This window comes from Mustelus asterias, chromosome 2 (assembly GCF_964213995.1).
Source record: "Mustelus asterias chromosome 2, sMusAst1.hap1.1, whole genome shotgun sequence".
NCBI classification, from domain to species: Eukaryota; Metazoa; Chordata; class Chondrichthyes; order Carcharhiniformes; family Triakidae; genus Mustelus; species Mustelus asterias.
The window spans coordinates 71851266-71878355 of NC_135802.1; the positions used below are offsets into that span (position 1 = coordinate 71851266).

Consider the following 27090-nt stretch of genomic DNA (forward strand, 5'->3'; position numbering starts at 1 on the left):
TAGGATTATGAAAGGAATTGATAGAAATTTTTTTCTGCTGGTAATGCAGTCTAGGACATGAGTCTTAACATTTAAATTAGAGTTTGGCCATTCAGGAGGGTAGTTGGGAATAATTTCATTATCCAATAGGCAGTAAGAAGATTGGAACTTTCTCCCACACGAAGAAGTGGATGCTTGCTCATTTTAAATCTGATTGATATACCCATAATAGCCAAGGGTATAAAAGGCTATCGAGCCAGGGCGGGGCAGGAGTTAAGGTACAGATTATCCAGTTGAATGGTAGAACAAGCTCAAGGACTTGAACGGCACACTTCTATTCCTATTTTTTAAATATGAAATGTATATGTTAGTGTTATATTAGATATGTTAAATTTGATTTGTCATTTTAGTGAAATTAAGAAATTGTTGGGTTGTTGTAAAATCTTAACTGGTTCAACACTGCCCTTTAGGGAAGAAAATTTACCATCTTTAGACAGTCTGGTCTACATGTGCCTCCAGACACAAAACGAGTTGACTCTTAAATGGCCTAACAAGCTGCTCAGTTGTATCAAACTACTACAAAAAAATCTGAAAAGAATAAAACTGGACAGGTTACCTGGCATGAACGTAGGCACCGGAAACAGCAAAAGCGCAAAGTCCAGTTGACCTTGCACAATTCTCCTCACCAACATAGAGTCATAGAGGTTTACAGCATGGAAACAGGCCCTTCAGCCCAACTTGTCCATGCCGCCCTTTTTTTTTAAACCCCTAAACTAATCCCAATTGCCTGCATTTGGCCCATATCTCTCTCTACCCATCTTACCCATGTAACTATCCAAATGCCTTTTAAAAGACAACATTGTACCCACCTCTACTACTACCTCTGGCAGCTTGTTCCAGACACTCACCACCCTTTGTGTGAAAAAATTGTCCCTCTGGACACTTTTGTATCTCTCCCCTCTCACCTTAAACCTATGCCCTCTAGTTTTAGACTCCCCTACTTTTGGGAAAAGATGTTGACTATCTAGCTGATCTGTGCCCCTCATTATTTTATAGACCTCTATAAGATCACCCCTCAGCCTCCTACGCTCCAGAGAAAAAAGTCCCAGTCTATCCAGCCTCTCCTTATAACCCAAACCATCAAGTCCCGGGAGCATCCTAGTAAATCTTTTCGGCACCCTTTCTAGTTTAATAATATCCTTTCTATAATAGGGTATAATAGGGATAACATCTGGAGATTTGTGCCATAATTGGGAGAGCTGTCCCACAAACTCATCAAGCAATAGCCTGACATAGCCATACTCACTGAATCACACCTTGCAGACAATATCCCAGGATGGTATCCTGTTCCATCGGCAGGATAAACACACCAAGTGTGGTGGCACAGTGATTTACAGCTGGGAGGGAATGGTTATGGGAATCTTCAACTTAACTTTGGATCCTGTGATGTTCAATTGGATCAGGTCAAACATGGACAAGGAAACCTCCTGTTGGTTACCGCAAACTGTCCCCTCAACTGATGAATCAGTTCTCCATTGTCTTGTACATAGAACATAGAATAGTACAGCACAGAACAGGCCCTTCGGCCCACGATCTTGTGCCCAGCTTTATCTGAAATCAAGATCAAGCTATCCCACTCCCTATCATCCTGGTGTGCTCCATGTGCCTATCCAATAACTGCTGAAATGTTCCTAAAGTGTCTGACTCTACTATCACTGCAGGCAGTCCATTCCACACCCCAACCACTCTCTGCGTAAAGAACCTACCTCTGATATCCTTCCTATATCACCCACCACGAACCCTATAGTTATGCCCCCTTGTAATAGCTCCATCCACCCGAGGAAATAGTCTTTGAACGTTCACTCTATCTATCCCCTTCATCATTTTATAAACCTCTATTAAGTCTCCCCTCAACCTCCTCCACTCCAGAGAGAACAGCCCTAGTTCCCTCAACCTTTCCTCATAAGACCTACCCTCCAAACCAGGCAGCATCCTGGTAAATCTCCTTTGCACTCTTTCCAGCGCTTCCACATCCTTCTTATAGTGAGGTGACCAGAACTGTACACAATATTCCAAATGTAGTCTCACCAAGGTCCTGTACAGTTGCAGCATAACCCCACGGCTCTTAAACTCCAACCCCCTGTTAATAAAAGCGAACACACGATAGGCCTTCTTCACAGCTCTATCCACTTGAGTGGCAACCTTCAAAGATCTGTGGATATGGACCGCAAGATCTCTCTGTTCCTCCACAGTCTTCAGAACCCTACCTTTGACCCTGTAATCCACATTTAAATTTGTCCTACCAAAATGAATCACCTCAAATTTATCAGGGTTAAACTCCATCTGCCATTTTTCAGCCCAGCTTTGCATCCTATCTATGTCTCTTTGCAGCCTACAACAGCCCTCCACCTCATCCACTACTCCACCAATCTTGGTGTCATCAGCAAATTTACTGATCCACCCTTCAGCCCCCTCCTCTAAGTCATAGAATCATAGAAACCCTACAAGTCATTGTAAAAACCCTACAAGTCATTAATAATAATCACAAATAGCAGAGGACCCAGCACTGATCCCTGTGGCACTCCGCTAGCAACCTGCCTCCAATCCGAAAATTTTCCATCCACCACCACCCTCTGTCTTCGATCAGATAGCCAGTTACCTACCCAATCGGCCAACTGCCCTACCTTCATCAACACACTTAGTTAGCTCCTCAAAAAATTCTATCAAATTTGTGAGGCACGACTTGCCCTTCACGAATCCGTGCTGACTATCCCAGATTAATCCGCATCTTTCTAAATGGTCGTAAATCCCATCCCTAAGGACCTTTTCCATCAACTTACCAGCCACCGAAGTAAGACTAACCGGCCTATAATTACCAGGGTCATTTCTATTCCCTTTCTTAAACAGAGGAACAACATTCGCCACTCTCCAGTCCTCTGGCACCATCCCCGTGGACAGTGAGGACCCAAAGATCAAAGCCAAAGGCTCTGCAATTTCATCCCTTGCCTCCCAAAGAATCCTAGGATACATTTCATCAGGCCCAGGGGACTTATCGACCTTCAGTTTATTCAAAATTGCTAATACATCCTCCCGCCGAACATCTACTTGCTCCAGCCTATTAGCCTGTAACACCTTCTCTTCCTCAAAAACATGGCCCCTCTCCTTGGTGAACACTGAAGAAAAGTATTCATTCATCACCTCTCCTATCTCTACTGACTCCATACACAAGTTCCCACTACTGTCCTTGACCGGCCCCAAACCTCACCCTGGTCATTCTTTTATTCCTCACATAAGAGTAAAAAGCCTTGGGGTTTTCCTTGATCCGACCCGCCAAGGACTTCTCGTGTCCCCCTCCTAGCTCTCCGAAGCCCCTTTTTCAGCTCATTCCTTGCTAACTTGTAACCCTCAATCAAGCCATCTGAACCTTGTTTCCTCATCCCTACATAAGCTTCCCTCTTCCTTTTTACAAGACATTCCACCTCTTTTGTGAACCATGGTTCACTCACTCGGCCATTTCCTCCCTGCTTGACAGGGACATACCTATCAATAACATCCAGTATTTGTTCCTTGAAAAAGTTCCACTTTTCATTAGTGCCTTTCCCTGACAGTTTCTGTTCCCATCTTCTGCCCCCTAATTCTTGCCTAATCGCATCATAATTACCTCTCCCCCAATTATAAACCTTGCCCTGCCGTACGGCCCTATCCCTCTCCATTGCAACAACAAATATTGTGGTCACTATCTCCAAAGTGCTCTCCCACAACCAAATCTAACACTTGGCCCGGTTCATTTCTCAGTACCAAATCCAATGTGGCCCCTCCTCTTGTCGGCCTATCCACATATTGTGTCAGGAAACCCTCCTGCACACACTGCACAAAAACTGCCCCATCCAAACTATTTGACCTACAGAGGTTCCAATCAATATTTGGAAAGTTAAAGTCCCCCATGACAACTACCCTGTGACCCCCACACCTATCCATAATCTGCTTAGCAATTTCTTCTTCCACATCTCTATTACTATTTGGGGGCCTATAGTAAACTCCTAACAACGTCACCGCTCCTTTCCTATTTCTAACTTCAACCCATATTACCTCAGTGTGCAGATCCCCCTCGAAGTGCCTTTCCGCAGCCGTGAAACTATCCTTGATTAACAATGCTACTCCTCCACCCCTTTTACCAGCTTCCCTACACTAACTGAAACATCTATACCCCGGAACGTCCAGTAACCATTCCTGTCCTTGTTCTACCCATGTCTCCGTAATGGCCACAATATCGTGGTCCCAAGTACCAATCCACGCCCCAAGTTCATCTACCTTGTTCCGGATGCTCCTTGCATTGAAGTAGACACACTTCAACCCACCTTCCTGTCTACTGGTACCCACCCTTGACCTTGATACCTTCCCCAATACCTCACTACCCTCAACACTGACTTCCGGACTACAACTCCTTTTCCCACCCCCCTGACAAATTAGTTTAAATCCCCCTGAAGAGCCGTAGCAAATTTCCCTCCCAGAATATTGGTGCCCCTCTGGTTCAGGTGCACCCCGTCTTGTTTGTACAGGTCCCACCTTCCCCAGAATGTGTTCCAATTATCCACGTAGCTGAAACCCTCCCTCCTACACCATCCATGCAACCACATGTTTAACTGCACTCTCTCCCTGTTCCTCAACTCACTATCACGTGGCACCGGCAACGTACCAGAGATGACCACATGTTTTGTCTTGGAAGAAACACTGAGGGTAATAAAGACACAGAAGGTGAGGGACTTCAGTGTCAATTACCAAGAGTGGTTTGGTAATACCACTACTGAATGAAATGGTCAGCTCCTGAAGGATGTATCTGCCAGATTGGGCCTGCAGCAAATGAGAAGAAAACCAACACAGTGGAAAAACCTACTTGACTGTCGCAAATGCATCTAACGATGAAAATATTGGTGGGTGTGACCACTGCACAGTTGTGGAGACCAAGTTCCATCTTCACACGATGGTACTCTCAATTATGTTGTATGGCACCATTAGTATGCTGGAGTAAATTCAGAACAGATTTAACAGCTCAAAACTGAACATCCATGAGATACTGTGGGTTATCAGCAACAGAGAATTGTATTCAAGCACAACTTGTAAGCTCATGTCCAGGCCAGTTAGTTTGACCTTGGTGGTGGGAGAAGAAACAATAATTTGGGACAAAATTAAACCTGGAAAAATATGAGTTAATTAAGCCAACAGGGATTTCTCAAGGGGAAATCTTATTAAACTAACTTGCTGGAGTGTTTTGAAGAGGTTGGTAAGGACAATGCTGTTGATGTGGTGTACATAGATTTCCAAAAGACGTTTGACACAGTTCCGCATAAAAGACTTATAGCTCATGTAACAAAAGGGACAGTAGCAACATGGATATGAAATTGACTGAGATACAGGAAACAGAGTAAGTGGTTAATGGATGTTTCCAGGCTGGTGGAAGGTTTGTAGTGGAGTTCCCCAGAGGTCAGTGCTAAGATCCTTGCTTTTCCTGATATAGATTAATGACATGGACCATGGTGTACAGAGCATAATTTCTGAATTTGCTGTTGATACAAAACTTTGAAGCATTGTGAACTGTGACGAGGATAGTGTAGAACTTCAAAAGGACATAGACAAGTTGGTGGAATGGGTGGACAAGTAAGAGATGAAGTTCAATACGGAGAAATGTGAAGTGATTCATTTCTGTAGGAAGAACATGGCGTGACAAAACAAAATATAGGATAAAATTCTAAAGGGGTTACAGGAGTAGAGGGACCTGGGTTTATGTGTACATAAATCATTGAAGGTGGCAGGACAGGTGAGGGCAGTTAATAAAGTATTCAGTATCCTAGGCTTTACTAAAAGGGACGTAGGGTACAAAAGCAAAGAGGTTATGTTGAACTTGTGCAACACAATAATTTGGCCTCAACCAGAGTATTATATCCAGTTCTGAGTGCCGCACTTTAGCAAGGATGTGAAGGCAATGGATTGAATGCAGAAAAGATTCTCGAGAATGATTCCAGGGATGAGGAACTTCAACTATGAAGATAGATTGGAGCAGTTGTGATTGTTTTCCTTGGAGGAAAGAAGGCTAACGGAGATCTGATAGTGCTATATGGTCTAGAATGCACTGCTTGAGAGTGTGGCGGAGGCAGGTTCAATTCAAGCATTCAAAAAAAAATTTCACTGTTACCTGAAAAACAAGGATGCGTGAGGTTACAGTGAGAAGGCAAGAGAATTGCTCATTCGGAGAGCTGGTGCAGGAATTGAGCCGAATGGATGCCTACTGTGCTGTAACAATTCTGTGGCCATGTGAATTTCGTAAACCGAGTATATCTGACTCCTATGAGCTTGCCATGAAAATTTAATTTCAGTGTCAACTCATACTTTTGTCCCAGTTGCTAAACAGTAATTTTGCTAATTAAAATAAGTGGGATGGGTTATATTTCCATGACAGACTTTGCTGCTAATGATCGATGTAATTGCGGTACTGCTGGGAATTTGGGTAGATCATCAGAATACTCCTCACTCTTCTAAAGTGTTTCTAGGGGACGTTGTGTCCTTGATGGTAGCCTTTCTTGTGCAATTACTACAGTATTTCATACAGATATTGCTTGTCATGGGTCACAAGTCTGCTGTTTATTTTTAATCTACTAAGTGCTTCATGAGCATGGTGCTGCATTCCAAAAGTCTTTTTTAGATAATCAATTTTAAACTCTTTTCAGGAGGAGTTCAATACATTTGTTAAAATGGTTTCTGGCAAACACAGAAGATGGATTTGTATCCACATGATTTTCCTTTAAAATATTGTTATATTTAATAAGTATAAATTAAGCATATTGGAACTAATAATATAGTGTTCAGAATATGTATTAGGATATTTGCAGTAACATTCAATATACTTACAGCATATTTGTCTTGTAAATCTAGATTGAGGCACACAGAGATGCATATGATGCTGTAATGTAGCCAAAGATTTTCAGTGACAAAGCTATACAATTTATAAATATTTTAAAACAAAAAGGAAATACTTCAAACATTGGAAACACTCAAATCAGCCTCCAAGTGGAAACAGAAGAAATCTGGTATTCAAAATATCATAACCCTTATTTTTTCAGATTTTGATTGACCTGCTTTGTGTTGGCAGTATTTTCAAGTTTGCTTTTATTTTATAAATATTTTAATCTGAAAGGTATATACCAGAAAACCATGAATACATCTGTTAGAGAAATTTCAAATAATCAGGGATTTAAGACACAAATAAAACTACTAACACTAAGTGAAATGACTCCAGATCAGACTTACAGACTAACAGGGGTACTGTCTGCATAAAGACACATGATCACAGTCAGAGATTTCGACAAGTAAGAGATTTGAATAAGTGTTTCTGATTTAAACATGTTATTTTGGATTTTTAAATGTATTTTTAAAGTAATCTTTAGACTTTAGCCTAAGGCAGGCTGTGCCAGAGAATGATGGAATGAAGACGAGTGAGACGAACCACATTCTTTGGAATAATGAAACCACAGAATGTGTATATTCTTATCAGCGTAAGTTACGGACAGTATGGGTTCCCAAAGCTATAGTATGAATAGAGCTGTTCAGTTTGTACTGATAAGACAGTGCTTCAGTGGTTAGCACTGCTGCCTCACAGCACTAGAAACACAAATTCGATTCCCAGCTTGGGTCACTGTCTGTGTGGAGTTTGCATGTTCTCCCTGAGTCTGCATGGGTTTCCTCCAGGCGCTCCGGTTTCCTCCCACATTCCAAAGATGTGCAAGTTAAGTGAATTGGCCATGCTAAATTCTCCCTCAGTGTACCTCAACAGGCGCCGGAGTGTGGTGACTAGGGGAATTTCACAGTAACTTCATTGCAGTGTGAATGTAAGCCCACTTGTGACTAATAAATAAACTTTAACTTTCATTCAGACATGGGAATATCAACTGTCTGACTCGACTATTGATGTAATTGAGAGTTGATGAGAACAGTACCTTTGAGCTCCATAGCTAAGCATCAAGGATTGCTAAGCAACAGGGGGAAGAAGCATCTGGATTCGACGGACAAATAAAATCCCATGGTGTCAGAGGGTAGAATGTATTTGGCTAAGGTATATGACAACTGTTAATGATTGATTTGTACTAATGATGACTGGTTCGTAACTAACGGGAAGGCCGGAAAAGCAAACTTGAAAATGTATAATTGTCCTGTCTGATGCATTGTAACTTCAGAGAGGTATTGGAATGCTCAAGGCCTTCTCTTCAGAGAGGTGTTGAACTGCCCAATGCTATCTCTCCCAGTTGGTCAAATAAGGGTATGTCTTCAACCAGGATACTGACTTTGTGAGTCTTTGTATTAGCTGAAGTTTTGGCAAATACTCAGTCTCTGAAAAAACCCTGTAAAAACATCCCACCAAACTCCTCCTTGTGTATAAAGACTTGCCATTTTAATCAAGAAAATACATTTGTGAATCTTCCTTCTTTAGTGTTGAATGAATTCAGTTTACGTTATTATGTCAGCTGTCCTGTTATCATCCATTGTGAGCATCAAGCTTGGCACTTCAAAACCTAATGACTGGTATTAGCTTTCTATGTCTATCAACCTGAGTTTCTTTTCCTGCATCAGAAAACTTTATTCTGAAAGAATGACTGACTTAAGACTGGATATCGATCTGTTATCCATATTTTGTAACTCATGGGTAATGCTTACAGGATTTATATCATTAATGGTGGTGCTGTAGATTTGTCTGGCCTGTAAATGCTGTCGTGAATTTATTTTTCTACTTCTCTTCCTTTCAAGTCTTTCCTCCGTCCCCACTTCTCCCAGTCACATTTAAATTCTTATCAATTTTTAAAGTCTTTCACATATCTGCTGTGTGCAGTACTTCACTCAGATTAAAAATGGCATGGAGCCACAAAACTGTATTGTTTTATTTGTTAGACTTCCAGAGGGTCAAGGGCTCCACAGTCTTGATTTGCCTTTTTGTTTTTATTCTGTAGTTCCAGCGATCTAGAAATGAGATGACTTCAAAGCTTTCACTTTGTGTGTGAAGCAATATCCTTTCCAGCAACCTGGTAAAATGTGACAGTTTGTCCTCAGTGTCCCAAAAATCCATTAAAGTGAGGTCATACTCATTTGTTTGACAATATAAAATTACACTTTACACTGCCAAGTCAGATAGTTTGAGGTTGCATATGTATGAGCATATTGGGCACTGATGCATAAAAATAACTAGAATTTCATTGTTTCTCCTAAACTCCAGGTTACTTTTTGATTGCCTAGTTTAAGTGATTTTTGAGCTGTAAGTCAAGGAATCTGCAGTCCTTATTTTATCAGCGATTTTCATTATTTTTAGAAACCTAATCTCATCCACCCTTCTCTTCCCCCGTTTTCCCTCCCATCTTATGTTCTACTTATCTGCTCTTTCGTCCTTCAGTTGCCCTTTTTCCTCCTCTTTTCCTGTTTCTTCCACCCTATCATTTGCTGCATATCCACTGTTTCTACTTTCTCCTTCCATGTCCATGCCTCTCCTCATGTTCCATTTCTCCTCTTTCTCTCTTCCCTCTCTGTTCCCCACCTCTTTCAATATCCTTCTCCATCTTCTCCCTTTTAAATTAGTGATATTTTGTTGGGATACAATGCTGAGTACCGACATATTAAAGCTGTACCTTATGTGATGTGAATAACACTACTCTTGATGCTTTCCACCAACTTTGTCAACACAGAGGTCAAACTTACACCAGGCTGAATAGTTGCTGTGTTTTCCATGGTGTGGGCCAATGCCCACCATGGGCAACATACAGTGGCAACGTTTTAAAAAAAATTAATTCATGGGATGTGGGCATTGCTGATGAGGCCAGCACTTATTGCCCATCCCTAATTACCCCACATCCCATTAATGAATAAAAAATACAACTGCCACCATATTTTACCCATGGTGGCTGTGGGCCGTGCCATGTGGAAAATCTGGCAACTTTAGCTGCACGGTTTAGGGTAAGGCAAGGTGGGGGGAACCTCCTTTGTTGGTCCTCTGGGCCCAGCTGAGGCACTCTGTACAAAGATTATCTCTTCCTTTAGCACACCCCTCCCAACCCCAATCAATCAACCCCAGCCTCTTGAACCTGCCTTCCCCCACCCCTTTTCACTCTACTTACAGAGCCCCCAGCTTAACTGGGTCCCTTGTCATGGTGGGACTGCCTGTAGTTTTAAAAGAAAACGCATAATATTTATTCAGCTTCTGTTTTGAAACTTTCAGACCTCTGTTTGTGTGTCTGTTGACTTATGGGATTAATTTTATCTCTTGAAAGTTAATGCAACCAAGCAAGTGATCGGCACATCTGGGAGCAACAACAGGGCAGCTTGGCCGATGTTAATGGTTGTAATTCATCAGCTTGCTGGTTTCTGACTTTCCCTCCACGTTGACAGGCTGCTTCTTCTGCCTAATCAATATCAAATTCACAGACTATTTACTGATGCAGGACGGCAAATTGTGTAGATTGCTCATGCTCAGAATGCAACAATATGACTGGAAACTCTTAATTAACCTGAAGCATTGAAGTAAAAATCATTGAAAGACATTAAAATTGTACGGTTTGTAAAAAAAAATGCTTAACTAATTGTGGAACTGGAAGGAGCAGGACATAACCTTCGACACGCCTTTTTCCACCCCATGACCGGTGAACAACCTCTAGGGCAGCATTGGGTGCCCACAGCTCACAGGTACTTTCCCAATGAGGCTGGCGGACCAACTTGCTGTGGTCCAGCTGCCGGCATGCCCTGTAATGGGATGAGGCCCTGTTTCAGACATGTTCCAAAATCCTTAACATGGTGAATGTCACTTATAACTAGAACCTGACTGTACATTTCATGAGCACCCAATGATGTCCACTGTTCTGTAAATCATTGCTGTTTATCTCCTGGAAGTCAGTCACAGATTTAGAAACTGTCTTTGGCATCTGTTTAGTTGTAGGACCATAGAATCCCTACAGGCCATTCTGCCCATCGAGTCTACACTGACTCTTCGAAAGAGCATCCCACCCAGCCCTCCCCTTTGCCCTATCACTGTAACCTCGCACAGTTACCATGGCTAAACCACCTAATCTACACATCTTTGGACTGTGGGAGGAAACCAGAGCACCCAGAGGAAACCCACATGGACACGGGGAGAACATGCAAACTCCAAGGCCAAAATCAAACCCAGGTCCCTGGTGCTGTGAGGCAACAGTGCTTACCACTGTGCCACCGTGCTGCCCTTTTCTTCAAACTCTGATGGTCAGAAAATATTCCAGGTGACACCCACTGAAACCCAACAGGTAAAAGTGCTGAAGAGTGAAAGTGCCGTTCATTTTAGCAGGATGTTTACACTGGGGGCACACCAAGAATTCTGAGGGGAGGGAATCTTTGTTTTTGGAATTGTATGTACAGGATGTTGATGCTTTTTTAAAAAAATAACCAAATAACATTGATGGAAACTTTTTTTTAAAAAAGCAGAATGATGCAAATTATCATGGCATAAGCAATTACATTATATTCAGTTATTTCTTTGTTTTTAATTGCAAAACTGGAGAGCTGGATTGTAGTAGGATGATTTTTAATTCCAAGTAACCACCATAACCGCTTTAATTTGATTTGGAGATGCCGGTGTTGGACTGGGGAAGGCACAGTAAGAAGTCTCACGACACCAAGTTAAAGTCCAACAGGTTTATTTGGTAGCACGAGCTTTCGGAGTGCTGCCCCTTCATCAGGTGAGTGGAGGATTGTGTTCACAAACAGGGTATAGATAGACACAGACTCAATTTATAAGATAATGGTTGGAATGCAAGTCTTAACAGGTAATTAAGTCTTTACAGGTGCAGACAATGCGAGTGGAGAGAAGGTTAAGATTCTTGGGTTCATGTCACACTATCTGTAACCCCCACGATTTGCCTGGGCTTGCAAAATCTCACTAACTGCCCTGGCTTGAGACAATTCACACCTCTTTAACTTGTACTTAACCCTCTCTCCACTCGCATTGTCTGCACTTGTAAAGACTTGATTACCTGTTAAGACTCGCATTCCAACCATTATTTTGTAAATTGAGTCTGTGTCTACATATGCCCTCTTTGTGAACCCATTCCTCCACTCGCCTGATGAAGGGGCAGTGCTCCAAAAGCTTGTGCTACCAAATAAACCTGTTGGACTTTAACCTGGTGTTGTGAGACTTCTTGCTGAGCTTTAATTTGAAGAATGACCTGGAGATACCCGATTATCAATCTCCTAAATATAATCCTGTCATACTGATAATGATAAATGGTGGAAATTTCAATCCCTATGTTCTGATATTATTCACAATTTTGTGTGATTTATGTTTTACCAGTCAAAACCACATTTTATTACAAATCCATTGAAAGATTTGGGGATATTTGAGATCTGTCACATAAAATGCAAACACATCTAGCCCATCTTCTAAATTCTGCACCAATATCTGAGTTCATGCCTGTAAGGGGATGTCGAGTTTCCCCTTAGATTGTGCCGCCTTGCTCTTTCATTTCTCACCCTGGACCTGTAGTTTCAGAATCTGAATTGGATGAGAAGTTAGTGGTAAGCGTTAGCAGAGAGAAATGAATGCTACTGAAAGGAGCTACACTTGTTCAAATAATGCCCATTAACACATTTTCAATCCATGATAATGTGTTACTGTGAGCCTCATGAGCCTGAATTATGTGTAACAACCACTTCTGTGACACCTTTTTGAATGCCTTTTGATAATGTTCATGGCTGCTCCTGGTTATTATGTGCCCTCTTGTCCTGCAATAGAGAAGGCATTGTGTTAGTAATTACTCAGTGAGATGTTTTGAGGATATGCATGACATCAAATAACATGGATACAGAAACAAAACGCTGCAGAGGCTGGAAATTCAGAATAGAAACAAAAAGGGCTGCAAATACTCAGCAGGGCAGGCAGCATCTGTGGAGAGAAACAGATGAAATGTTAACCCTGGTGAGGTTGTTAAACTTACTTTGACATTGCAGAGATGCTTTTTCCTTGACCTTCTATCCATTCATCTCGTTTCCCACTGATGTCTGGCCACCTACCATGAGACTCTTCAGTCCAGCATCGCTAATGTTGCATAATTTCGCATGTGCTGTCTCCACTAGGACACACCGAGCTGCATTTGAGAATTTTGGCTTTCTTGCATTAGTGTTTCAGGCATGTTGAAGTCTCTACGCCACATTATAGTCTGCAACAGCCAATGTACACCTCCCCTTTAAGATGAGTAAGCTGCCTTTAAATAGCATCAAGGGTGCATAATATCATGCCCCATCCCAGCTAGTAGGTGAATTGCCAATGACCAGTGCAAATCAGCTCACCTAGTCAATATTAATGAAACATAGGGGTCAAAATTTCACCAACTTGATGCCTGAAAAGTAAAATTGACCAGGATTTTTCAGCCCTATTGTGACATAGTGGTATTATCGCTTGACTACTAATCCAGAGACCGAAGGTAATCCTCTGGGGACCCAGGTTTGTATCCTTTAAAACTCAATCTGGAATTAAAAGTCTAATGATGACCAATGATATTGATTGTCGTAAAATCCATCTGGCTCACTAATGTCCTTTTGGGAAGGAAATCTGCTGTCCTTACCATATGACTCCAGACTCTCATCAATGTGATTGACTCTTAAATGGCCTACCAAGCTTTGACAAAGGGTCATCTGGACTCGAAACGTCAGCTCTTTTCTCTCTTTACAGATGCTGCCAGACCTGCTGAGATTTTCCAGTGTTTTCTCTTTTGGTGCCAAGTCACTCAGTTGTATTTGACCGCTACAAATGGAACAAAAAGAAATAAAACTGGATGGACCATCCAGCATCGACCAAGACACTGGAAGCAGTAACAGCAAACCCAGCCCTGTTGACCCTGCAAAGTTCTCCTTACTAACACCTTGTGCCAAAATTGGGAGAGCTGTCTCACAGACCAGTCAAGTAACAGCCCGACGTAGTCATGCTCACGGAATCATACTTTACTGATTATATCCCAGACACCATCACCATTCCTGGGTATGTCCTGCAACTCCCTCCCAATTGTATAGTACTGCGCTGCCAACTCTGCTGGGTCTGATCTGCCAGTGGGACAGGACATAACCATGTTGGTTAACTACTGACCCCGTTCCCACCCATAGAGTCAGAAATTGACTAGATTGGCCACCCATTTTACACTACATCTGATTTTACTTTCTATTGAAGAGACAGGTCAAGACAGTCAGTTACCACCATTGATAAAGCTGATTAGCATCCTTCTGTCTGTGAGAGGTGATGGGAGAGATCCTCAGAACTTTGAGGCAGATGAGATCATCTGATGTATTCCTGGAAAGGCAAAGTTAGCAAGACAATATAAAGGTTAGCGATAAATTAGTAATTTAGCCATCTATATGAAATTGAGTAATATAATTTATTATGAATGAGCTATTCCCTGAAATTAATCATGGAATTAATGCCCCAATTTCTAAAAATGATTTAATAGTTTAAGAGAACTGAATTGTATGTCTGGGTGGGGGTGGAGGTATTGATAGATTGTAAGATGTTTAATTATTAAATAAACTGCAATGGGCACATGATGAAATTCTTCATCAGTACTTGCATAAGCAGATCTCTTCTTGAGCAGTTTTCAAATGTAATTTAATTATTTAAAGCATTTATTGATCCGTTTCAACAAGCTTTCTGTTTCTGTGCTAAGATCCCTAATGACAGGTGCCTGCCATTTTGTGATTTTGAGAAATGCAGTATTGTGCATTGTTAATGGAGCATTCTTTTCAATTAAAATCTTATTTACCTTTTTAAATTGACTTTTCCTTTGGAGCGCTACTGGATAAGCCTTTAAAATAATGCTCATCACTTTCTGGGTGCAGCCTGATCGATTATTCATAACTGCTGCACATATTATATTGCTGATCGTAAAATGCTCTTGGAGGTCACTGATTCATTTCCCCAGCAGTGTCAGGTTCTCTCAGTAATGGATCCTAGTAATGGTAGAATCTCATTCTTCTAACCCACTAGGTCATGTGTATGTTACAGGGTCTTAGACTTTCTGTTTTGTCAATTTCAAAGCAGATATTAGATAATCAGTATTGTAGTTGAATGAATGGACTCCACGTATTACTGATTTCCATTAATTGAGAGTTTTGAGTACATGCCATTATTATTACTGATATTCATAAAGGTTGACAGCCTAACCACTTTGCCTGCACAGTACATGTATATCATAAATGTTCATTATTCAGCTCATTGTATGCAGCACCATGTAATTTAATTTCTGATGAGGGTGGATAACTGGTGATACTTTCATTGTAACATAAAACTGTCAAGCTGTAGACAAGCTTTTGTTTATTCATTTTGTACTGTGGCATAAAATATAAATAAATAAAATTTGCTTTGATAAATTGTATAGAAAATTTAAACTCTGAAAATCCCTGGCATTTTAAATGTAATAACAGTAAGAAGTCTAACTACACCAGGTTAAAGTCCAACAGGTTTATTTGGTAGCAAAAGCCACTAGCTTTCGGAACACGCTGTCCCTTCGTCAGGTGGGTGGGAGTTCTGATTACAAACAGGGCACAAAGACACAAACTCAATTTACATGAATAATGATTGGAATGTGAGTCTTTATAGCTCATCAAGTCTTAAAGGTACAGACAATGTGAGTGGAGAGAGCATTAAGCACAGGTTAAAGAGATGTGTATTGTCTCCAGACAGGACAGCTCGTGAGATTTTGCACATCCAGGCAGGTTGTGGGGGTTACAGATAGTGTGACAATGTAATCCATTGAAACTCCCAACAAGAGTGCAACAGATGGATATATGCTGTATAAAAACAGAAAATGCTGGAAAATCTCAGCAGATCTGGCAGCTTCTGTGAAGAGAGAGCAGAGCTAATGTTTCAAGCCTGGATGACTCTTCGTCAGACCTGCTGAGATTCTCCAGCTTTTGCAGTAATTTGCTTTTATGGCTACGTGCTGAATGTGATCCAGTCAGATCTGGTGATGGATGGCTGAAAACAATTAGTTGCCAGTGTGTCTCTGGGAATTGAAAGATTGAAGATGGTGGCAATATCAGGTGGCAGGTGTAAAGGTTTTACTGGAGACAAGGGCATCAGAGATGGGGATGAAGGAGCAGTTCAACAGATCAATGGCTCCAGAAGGTTTTGTTGATCCTCACTTCTGTGTCCCTGCCAAATCTAGTTTAGGCTGCAGGACAGAAGATGAAAGGAATGAATAAATAGTTACTAAATGCAGTTCAATGAAAAACAATGAACCACAACAGATAGAAGATAATTGCCTTCAAACATTAAATCTAAGATTTCTTCTCCACAGAGGTTACCTGACTTGCTGAGTGTTTTCAACATTTTCTATGTTCATGCTGCATTTATATTTCTTTATCCTAAAAGTCAGTAAAAAGACATTGACTGATAACTTTTTGTTATTTCCCTCGTAGAATTCTACAGCACTTCAACACCAGCCCAGAAGAATATACCATCATTTTTACATCCGGAAGTACAGCTGCTCTTAAACTGGTTGCTGAAAGCTTTCAATGGACTTGTACAGAATCAGGAGACTCAAGGAGTCGGTTTTGTCACCTGACTGACAGCCATACATCTGTCGTGGGTATAAGAGGATTGTCTGCTTTAGCTGGTGCTTTAACTATTCCAGTAAACCACGATGAGATTTATGAAGATAAAAGCAAGAACATTCCTGTGGGCAAAGAGGAAAATTGTCACACTCATCATCTGTTCTGTTATCCTGCTCAAAGCAACTTTTCAGGGACAAAATACCCACTTACTTGGATAAGGGACATCAAATCAAATAAACTGTCTCCATTTAGCAAAATCCCAGGGAAATGGTCTGTGCTGGTGGATGCAGCGTCATTTGTGGGCACCTCGCCACTTGACCTCAGTTTACATCAGGCAGACTTCATCCCCATCTCATTTTATAAAATATTCGGGTTCCCAACAGGTTTAGGAGCTCTGTTGGTGAAAAATGAAAGTGGACATACGCTGGGAAAGAAATATTTTGGAGGAGGAACTGCAGCTTCGTATTTGTCAGGGGAAGATTTCTATGTTCCAAGGCAGTCAATAAGTGACAGGTAAGATATATCTCTTCAGGAAGGAATATAGAGCTTTCAAGATATTTTTTTGACTGCTTGACTGTTATTGGCCAAAAAACATTCATGAACTATAAAATATTCATTTGCCAGCAACAAGCTTTTAACATTATCTTGATTGAGTCACATGCAAGGATGATATTTCAGAAGGATTTTTGCATTCTGATATTCATATTTCTAGTAAAATATGTTTCTAATTCTTCAATCCCCTAATGCAAACTATGGTAGTAAATATGGGATAAGACTCTGACAACTGCCAAGGAGCATACATCCAATTTATCCTTCTCAAAATTTGCTGCCCACAATGAATATTTAAGTGTCTACTTCAGCTTCAGCTAGGCTTACCCTTCTCGCTTGTCGTGAAGTGTCATCGCCAGTTTTGTGTGCAAGCTGTGTGCCAGAAGTACTTTTGTCTTTAATACTTTTAATGTTTTCAAAGTTTTTAGAGGTATTTGTTTAGTATTTGCATACCATTTAATTTTGAACGTGCTCTCTAAAGTACATTCAGTTACGTAGTCTGCACTCCCACTTCTGAGTCAGGGGTTGAAAATATACAGTCTCAAGTCTCACGCCAGGACTTGAGTAGAAATATTTAGACTGACTCTCCAGTGCAGTACTAAGGGAAGTCTGCACCCAGAGGTGCTGTCTTTTGGATGAGAGATTAAACTGAGGTCCAATCTGTTCCTGCAGGTGGATGCAATAGATCCCATGGCAGTATTTTGAAGAAGAACAGAGGAGGTATTCCCATTCTCCTTGTCAATATTTATTCCTTAGTCAACCTCACAACAGCAGATTATCTTTCCATTATCACATTGTTGTTTGTGGGAGCTTGCTGTATGCAAATTTGAAGTTATGAAGGGTGCTATATAAACGCAAGTCCTCCTTTAAAACAATTCACTGGTAACTTATGAAACGCAAGGAGGGTAATTTCTCAAGTGCACGGTTCAGTGAAAAGCCTCACTACACAGAGTGCATCAGTCTATCCATGATTTTCTAGACCTAAGTGCCTGGAATTACCAATATGTGCCCCTGCCAGAAGCATGGACCTTGAAGATTTACTCATAAGTGAAATAGATTTCTTTATTACAAGATTGCCACAACATATCTGGGGCTCATTTTGTTAACGTTGTACTTTTTATCCTGTATTTTTATGGTGACTAATATTGCAAGCACTGAAGATTCTCCTGCACATCTCACTATATGAACCAAAGCATTATTTTCTCGCAACACCATGAGCCTCAAAAATATATTTGAACAAGTGACAGACTTAGTATGGATTTTTCAATCTGTGAATGTGTGGGGACTTAGAACATCCATTTAGCTCATCAAGCCTCTTCCGTTGTTTAATCAGATCATAGAAATCATAGAAATTTACAGCAAAGAATGAGGTCATTCAGCCCATCATCTTTGTACCAGAAAAAGACCTCTCCGACGAGTTGTAGAGTCATAGAGGTTTACAGCATGGAAACAGACCCTTCGGCTCAACTTGTCCATGCCACCCCTTTTTTTTAACCCCTAAGCTAGTCCCAATTGCCCGCATCTGGCCCATATCCCTCTATACCCATCTTACCCATGTAACTGTCTAAACGCTTTTTAAAAGACAAAGTTGAACCTGCCTCTACTACTACCTCTCACAGCTTGTTCCAGACACTCACCACCCTTTGTGTGAAAAAATTGTCCCTCTGGACACTTTTGTATCTCTCCCCTCTCATCTTAAACCTATGCCTTCTAGTTTTAGATTCCCCTACCTTTGGGAAAAGATATTGACTATTTAGCTGATCTATGCCTCTCATTTTTATAGACCTCTATAAGTTCACCCCTAAGCCTCCTACTCTCCAGAGAAAAAAGTCCCGTGTATACAGCCTCTCCTTATAACTCAGACCATCAAGTCCCAGTAGCATCCTGGTAAATTTTTTCTGCACCCTTTCTAGTTTAATAATATCCTTTCTATAATAGGGTGACCAGAACTGTATTTTCCTGCTCTTGTATTGTAGCTGAGTAGGTTACAGCACATAAAGTGCATATCCAAATCCTTTTTAAATGAGAGAGGTTTCTGCTTCCATCACCCTTTCAAGCAGTGAGTTCAGGCCCCATCACCCTCTGGGCCGAAATTCTCTCAACTCTGGTCTGATCCTTCTATCGATTAGTTTAAATTAATATTAGTAAGTCCTTCCTGTCCACTCTATCGAGAGCCTTTCTGTTCCAAAGAAAACCACCTCTGTCTATCTAATTTTACTCATAGCTAAAATTCTCCAGTCCAGGTAACATCCTAATAAGTCTTTTCTGTATCCTCACTAGGGCAATCACATCCATCCTGCACGGTGGCACAGTGGTTAGCACTGCTGCCTCACAGTGCCAGGGACCCAGGTTCGATTCCCAGCTTGGATCACTGTGTGGAAGAGAGACTGGACAAGTGGAAGAAAGTTAGTTAAGATAGGAGGAAATTATTTAATTAGGCAGAAATAATGGTTTGCCAGGCCAATACTGTTTGTGGGTCAAGACAAGGAAGCAGAAACTGGCGGAATGGAGTTGGGGGACTTTGAGATTGGAAGGCATAGAGGGAAGAATCCCAGAGAAGATGAGGTCAGTGACAGTCCTGGAAACAATGGCTTGATGTTCCGTGGTGCAATCATGCTCCAGAAGAGTTGGGAGGCACTCTCTGGTGGGTGTGAAAGATACTTTGGGTCTATTTTGAGGAAGGGCAGAAGAAATATTTATCACTGACATCCTGGGTAATTTTTATCTCCCAACCAACATCACCAGAACAGAATATCTGGTCATTATTACTATTTCTAAGGCCTTGCTGTGCACAAATTGGTTGTGATGTTTCCTACATTGCAACACTCACTTCAGTACTTTGGCAGTAAAGCACTTTGAGGCAGCCTGAGTTTGCGAAAGTCTTTATCAACACAGGTGTGTTTTCAAATTCTAGGTAGAATTTTACGCATCTCCCAAGGCAGGTTCTGAGGCAGGGTGTGTAAAATTGAATGGAAGAAAATTTCCCTGGGAACCTGACAGGCCAAACCCAGACACACTTTCACACTTGGTCTGATAGGACCTTAGGCAGGAAACCTGCCTTTCACCTATTAAGACCCTTAAATGGCCTCTTAAGGGCCTTTTCCTGCCCAGCCTCAATTTTAAGGCTGGCAGGAGCAGGTGCGTATAGTGTGGGAAACAGAGAAAAATACTTTTCTCCATCTTGGACAGGAAGGCAGTGTGGAGGATGCCTCGATCTGAAGCTAGTCGATCCAAGTAGCCATTGATTAAAATTTGTTCAAGGCTGAACGCAAGTGCCATTGCAGTGGGAGCCCACCAAAGCCAGCAAACATGGGTAAATTCTTTGTCTTCAAATGAATGCCGGCGCCATCTTGAATTTTAGCAACTTCTTAAAGCTGAACCTACACTTCAAAATATTTTGACCATGGATCAAAATTTAATTTCTCCAGATCAATCACATAACTGGGGTCTTTGGAGAAAAAAGATTGCTTAGATATATGATTGCTTTAGGTCTGGATAAAAAAGACAAGCTCAACAAGTTAACATGCTGCTTTCCTTAATAGGCCTGATATTGGACAACATTATTGCTGAACTTGGAATCAACAAATAATCCACTAACCTAAGAAGCAACAAAATCCTTGAAAGGGCTAAATTTAATAAGTATATCCAGCAGCCAGAAGAACCTGTTAACTCATTAATTAATGATCTGTTCAGGATGGTTGAAGGCACAGGGATGTGCACAGGGATCTAAAATCTGAACATACCAGGGATAAAATAGTTGTAGGAGTAACAGACAACACTCTCAAACATGCTGCAAGTGAAGGAAGATGTAACTCTTGAAAAGCATGGTATTTTCAAAGCTGGACACCAACAGTGGCTTTTGGCACAGAAAAAGAAACCTTCGCAGTCAAATGTGAGAAGTTTTCAGACTACATCATTGGCCTCAAGGGCACAATTGAAACTAACTATAAGTCACTAGTCGCATTAGTGGATGAGTAGGAGCTAGCAAAGATGCTTCCCAGAATCCAGAGGTTCCACCTATGCCTCATGAGGTTTGCCTACGAGACAGTATATGTACAAGTTCAAAAACTAAACAACAATTGACACACTTTCAGGGCCACAGTATCCTTTCCATCAAAAGAGGATGTCAATTTCATCAAAGAGCTGGAAGCATACTTCCAATTGACAAGGAGACACCTGTCATCAATCACGACTAAACTCCAATAGATCCACCAGGAACAAATGCATGATGAGGAATGTGCCTGCAGCTGCCAGTACCGCCAACAAGGTTGGCTACACTAGAGATCAAGTGGTAGTACCATGAAAGCTTGGTTTGAACAACTAAAGCATTTTACAATCATTGCCAACTTTTTGGTCTACAAAGGTTGTCCCAGTTTCTCTTAGGCTGGAAAAATACACCAGAGCCATTTGGACATCACTTGTACAGACAGGGGCCCAATTTGCTATCTGATGGGCAGGCACTTCCAGATTGATTGGGACACCATAGAAAACCGTCAGGTGTATGTGCTACACAGGCAGGATGAAAGAGAGCCTCCACATCCCCACACACTCCTTACCAGACCATGGGAGAGGCTGGGCATTGACCTATTTGTCTTTAACAGCAAATCATTCCTTTTAGTGGTGGATTACTTTTCCAGATGAGTTGAGGTGAAGCAACTATATATGATTACCACAGAGGCAGTAATTAAGGCAGTGAAATAAATGTTCACAAGCCATGGAATCCCAAACAAGATTGTGTCTGATAACAGCCCACAATTTTCAAATGAATACATTACACACTTCATCACCATATTCGACTTCCACCACCATCCCAGCTCCCAGCACTGTAAAGAACCCCTGAAAAAAGAATGAGGACTTTTTCACACTTCCACCTCATTACAATACGGCCTGGCTCCATTGAAAATCCTGATGAGCATGAAATGCTGCACACAAATTCCAGGGTTGGTAACCAAGGATTAATAGGACATTCAAGAATAGAACAGTCCTACAGACAGAAGGAGGCTTCCACCTACAACAAAAGATACCAAATAAGACACTTGCCACAACTACAAAAGGACGTCAAGATCTGGATTAAAGCCCCTGAGAGAGGGGGTACAATCACCAGAAAGGACAATAACAAACCTTAGTCCAACCTAGGTCCAGACAGTACAGTAAAGAGAAATAGGAAGGTCGCTTCCTTATCCCTAGATCATCCGTTCAGTGCAGTAGAGAAACATCAAGAAAGATACCTAGATATCAGAACACCCTCCAGATCACCAGAGTTTACTTGCAATGACAGATCCTACCATTCCTACAGTCGTGCAAACGAGATATGGAAGCTAATAAGACTTCCAGATGGCCTGAGCCTGTGAACTCAGAGCCTTGAAGGGGAGAAAAGGGATAGTAATAATGATATAAATACATGGAATAAACTAGAATAACTTGAAATACATTGGATGAAGACTTGGGGTGGGGGAGATGTATAGTATAAGGGTCTGCCATTAAAAGGGTTAACGTGACACTGAGTACAGGACTGCCCACACAATGTAAAAGAACACATGACCCACAAATAGTGGTCAGTCTAGTGTTGGACTGAGCCATGTGCACAAGCAAACATGGAGACAGCTCCTCACTTGAGTTTTTACTGTTTATGTGTACATAGTTCTAGTAGTTAATACATACAGTTAACCTATTTACCACGATGAAGATTTTATTAAGACATACCAAACCATATCTAACACCCTACAACACTGAGTGCCCCGGGCACTCGTTTTCTCTTGTTGTGCCCAAGACCAGTAAAAGTCAAAGAGGCCCAAGTGACCAAGCAATTTATGCCTTCAATAGAAGGCAGAGTTTGGTCAGTCCATAAACGATAATACAAACACCCTTGTAGGGTGAAAGTGCTCAAATCATCTCTGATACGTTATCCCAGGAATTTTCTAGATTTATGTCTTACAAATTGGATTTGACTGGTGAAAGAAACATTACTTACAGGAACCCTTAAGTAAAATGACATTCAATGTTAGTCTTGATTTATTGCCATTTGGATAAGATGTAATTATAGTTGTCCTTTTTGTGTCATTTTTCTACATTAGATTGCTTTTCAGAAGAGGGAAAATTACTTTTTCCTCTAGTCTCAGCCAATAAGGTATTGAATTTATACAACATAATCTTATTAGATTTTCCCTACATTTGGTTACAAATTTTACTCAAACAACCCATGATAAACTGTCCACAAGATCAGTATGCCTCAAAGAACTGTTCTGATAATTGATTCATAGTTTGTGGTTGATGCAGGTTTTGCTGTGTCCATTTTCCTTGAGGATGTTTTGAAGTGTTGGTTTACAGCTTCACATCATCCACAGGAACATTTTCTACTTTCTAGAAGTGTTGCACCAAGAGTGCCTGTTGTGTTTGACTTTCAAAGACATAACAGCTGATGTCATGGCCTCTGAGGAATCTCAGCCCCAAGCTGTCATTGATTTGAGAACAAGCTGATTGGTTCAAGCAATCACATCTGTTAAGTTAGCAATCAAATATTCAACTGACTAAATGGCATAAATGTCAGAGAAATGAGTAACCATCAGTACACCAAGGGAGTAAATTGGTTACTTTTTTTCTTTCAAATGCTGTCATGCATGAACCAGCAATATTGCAAAGTCATCTAACCAAGTTGCTCAATTAATTTCTTCAAATTGTTTATAGCCATCACTTTCCCTGGTGATAAACTGACAGTCCTGCTGGCGAAGTAAGCTACAACTGGATTTTCTTTTGCTATCACACCTGCAAACAGGCGGGACAACAATGGAAAGGATTGCAAAATAGGGTTGTCATGCCCCTTCTCTCCTATCCCCAGTATAGCCACTAATCCGATATCTCCAATTTCTCTCCTTATTCTTGTTGTCTTGCCAATCCCGGGGATTACCAGGACAAAGTTGACAGTTGATCCTGGAACAATGAAGGTTAACTTTAATCATTAAATAGAAGCAGATAATGGTTGAATTGTATCAGTAAGGCGATAGAATACAACTGTAAAGAGATAATACATTTATATTAAACATTGATTAGACTACGGCTAGAGTACTGCGCACATTTTGGAGCTTCTCAATATAGAAATAGCATTGAAGCCATAAAATGCATAGTATTAGAATAATGCCATGGGTGGGAAATCATTGTTATAATTGATTTGAGATGTGGGGTTATTTCCATCAGAGCAGAGAAGGTTACGAGAAGACTTAATAGATGTATTTAAAGTTATTAAAGATATTCATAGAGTGACAGGAAAAGATTGTTTCCTCTAGTTGGGATGTCAGTGACAAACATCACCCTCCACCTTCGATGATTGCCCACTCGCTAACTTTTTAGGGCTCAGCCTTGGTCAAGGACAAAATAAATATCGATAAAATTTAAGGAAAAGTAAAAATACTGCTTTTGAAGATATCTGAAAGGAGGAATCCCGACATGTATACTGACCAGTGAAAGTAGGCTTGCAGTATCTACATTTTATCTACAGATTTTATTTTCAGATTTGTTTCAGACGCTATATAAGATTAGCCTTATCGGCAAACTCATGAATAGAACCCGAGCCATTTGCTCACTGTGCAGGTTTGATGCTGAAGTATGGTGCAGCAAAGCTATCCTGCAGGATAATGGCTACACTGATCAGACCAATGCTCACTGTATATCATGCAAACTCATGAATGGGCCTAAGGCTGTCACTTTTGGGCATAAAAAGTGACCAATCTACCTCAGATTACCCTGGAAGGACAAGATTTCTCAAAAATTTGAGCAACTGATGAAGTTAGCCATTTCATTGCTAATATGCAGGAGCAATATGAGGGGTATTCTACACTAACAGGATGCTGCCGTCAAGCCAAAATGATGTTCTGCCTACCACAAATGAATAATGTGGTATATGAAATTTGGTGCCAGTGCGATGCCAGCTATGTAGGCCATACGTCCTAGCAACTGGTAGATTGCATCAAACGGTATGTCCCTTCAGCCATTCAGAACAGGTAATGTACTGATTATATTCAACCAGCCTGTACTTGCAAAATTCAGAACACGGCCAAAATTTTACCGCCTCGCCTGCCCCGGAATCAGGGTGGACGAGGCTCACAGAACGGAATTCTCCGTTGGCCTCGGGCAGGATTTTATGAGCCTCACCCGAGCGAGGTCGTAAAATCCCAGCCATTGTGTCCAACTTTAGATATGATTCCATGATTGGAGAACATTTGCTAAACAATTCAAATTGAGCTTAGAATTACACTAACAATAAATTTATGGTTATCCGTGTGTCTCATAGTATGGCTAACTTACACGTCCTAGACTACATATATTCAAACAGAATATGTCTACGCATTGTGCCTTTTTAAACCAAACAAAAAGTTTGGTGGACAGTCATTCCATATGGCAATGCCTTGACCAAAATGAGTCAACTTACCTGGTTTGAACTTAAACCAAAGCTTCGCTGTTAACTGTATGCTGGTGCATTCTCCATAGCAAAATCTCTGCCTATCAAAGTCCACTTGCCAATCAATCAGGATCCTCTTCTCAAGTACTATTAATTGTTGTTGCGTTTGAGATTTGGTATTATTGTGATTCTGTACTGATGAGTGCAAGATCAAAAGCCTCAACAGCATGTCTCTTTTGTCAGCAATACACAAATGTAGATTTCCTATTTGGGGCTCTTTTCTCCATCACTGTCCACTTTGAAGTGTGCAGTCACTTCTTCTGATATGCCATCAATAGTCCACTTTAACACCCCCGGGAGTCCCCTCTTTGACACTAGTGGGCTCCTTCTTGGTGGCAAGGATCCTGGTGATGTTCTGTCTTAACATGAAACAAAAACATTTGCATTCTAAGAGTGAGTAATCTATACATTTGTCAGATCTCGAAAATACACAGAAGTCAGTTTATTTCAAAGGTATTCAAGTGCAGCTGGTCAATTCTCTTTGTTGCCTTTATCTTGCCATTTTAAAGAATAATGTGGAGTTGCCGGAGTTGGACTGGGGTAAGCACAGTAAGTAGTCTCACAACACCAGGTTAATGTCCAACAGGTTTATTTGGTAGCACGAGCTTTCGGAGCATTGCCCCTTCATCAGGTGAGTTCACCTGCTGATCTTAAAGAATGGCAGTATTAACATGAATTATACAGCCATGTCTTGAAGATATGAATAATTGGTATTGGGCGTGATCTTACCGACTGTTCATGCCATGGTCCCGCTGCAGTGAAGTCGGAGATCTTGGCGGCCAGTCAAATCTCCATTCAGTGCAGTGGGATGGGAAAATCCAGCCGACGTGAATGGCTGTAACATTCCAGCCATTGCCTTCCAGATTGACTAGTTATTTTTAAATTCATGAGATATTGGTCTTACTGGAAATTGACCATCCTGAATTACCCTTGAGAAAGTGGTGTGAGCTGCCTTCTCGAATGCCTGCAATCTGTTGGGTGGAGATAGTCCCCCAGTGCTGTTCGGCAGGGAGTTCCAGGATTCTGACCGAACAACCACATGGACTTCAGGTGGTGTGACACAACCTCCTGAAGAGTATTTAAAAATGGACAATAAATGCTGGTATTGCCGGAGACACCCACACTTCATTAATGAATATAAAAAAGAAGAAGCCATGCCAAAAATGTGCAAGTCAGGATGGTATACTAAGAAGTTTACAGCACAGAAGGAAAACACGATGGCACAGTGGTTAGCACTGCTGCCTCACATTGCCAGGGACCTGGGTTCGATTCAGGCCTTGGGTGACAATCTGTGTGGAGTCTGCACGTTCTCCTGTGTCTGCATGGGTTTCCTCCAGGTGCTCCGGTTTCCTCCCACAGTCCAAAGATGTGCAGGTTAGGTGGATTGGCAATAATCGATGCGTGGGGTTAGGGCAGGGGATTGGGCCTAGGTAGGATGCTCTTTCAGAAAGTTGGTGCAGACTTGATGGACCGAATGGCCTCTTCTGCACTGTAGGGATTCTATGATTATATGA

General features: G+C 41.3%; 1 protein-coding gene across 3 annotated transcripts in view; it reads left to right on the forward strand.

Annotated features, from left to right (window-relative positions):
- Positions 1–27090, forward strand: part of mocos (molybdenum cofactor sulfurase) — a 261052-nt gene that overhangs the window by 35369 nt on the left and 198593 nt on the right. For all 3 annotated transcript variants that reach the window (XR_013500329.1, XM_078237017.1, XM_078237026.1), the window contains exon 4: positions 16441–17088. Coding sequence is in view for 2 of the 3 variants with exons in the window: in XM_078237017.1 (XP_078093143.1) it covers positions 16441–17088 (648 nt within the window). In the remaining variant the exon portion in view is untranslated. The remainder of the gene's footprint in view (positions 1–16440; positions 17089–27090) is intronic.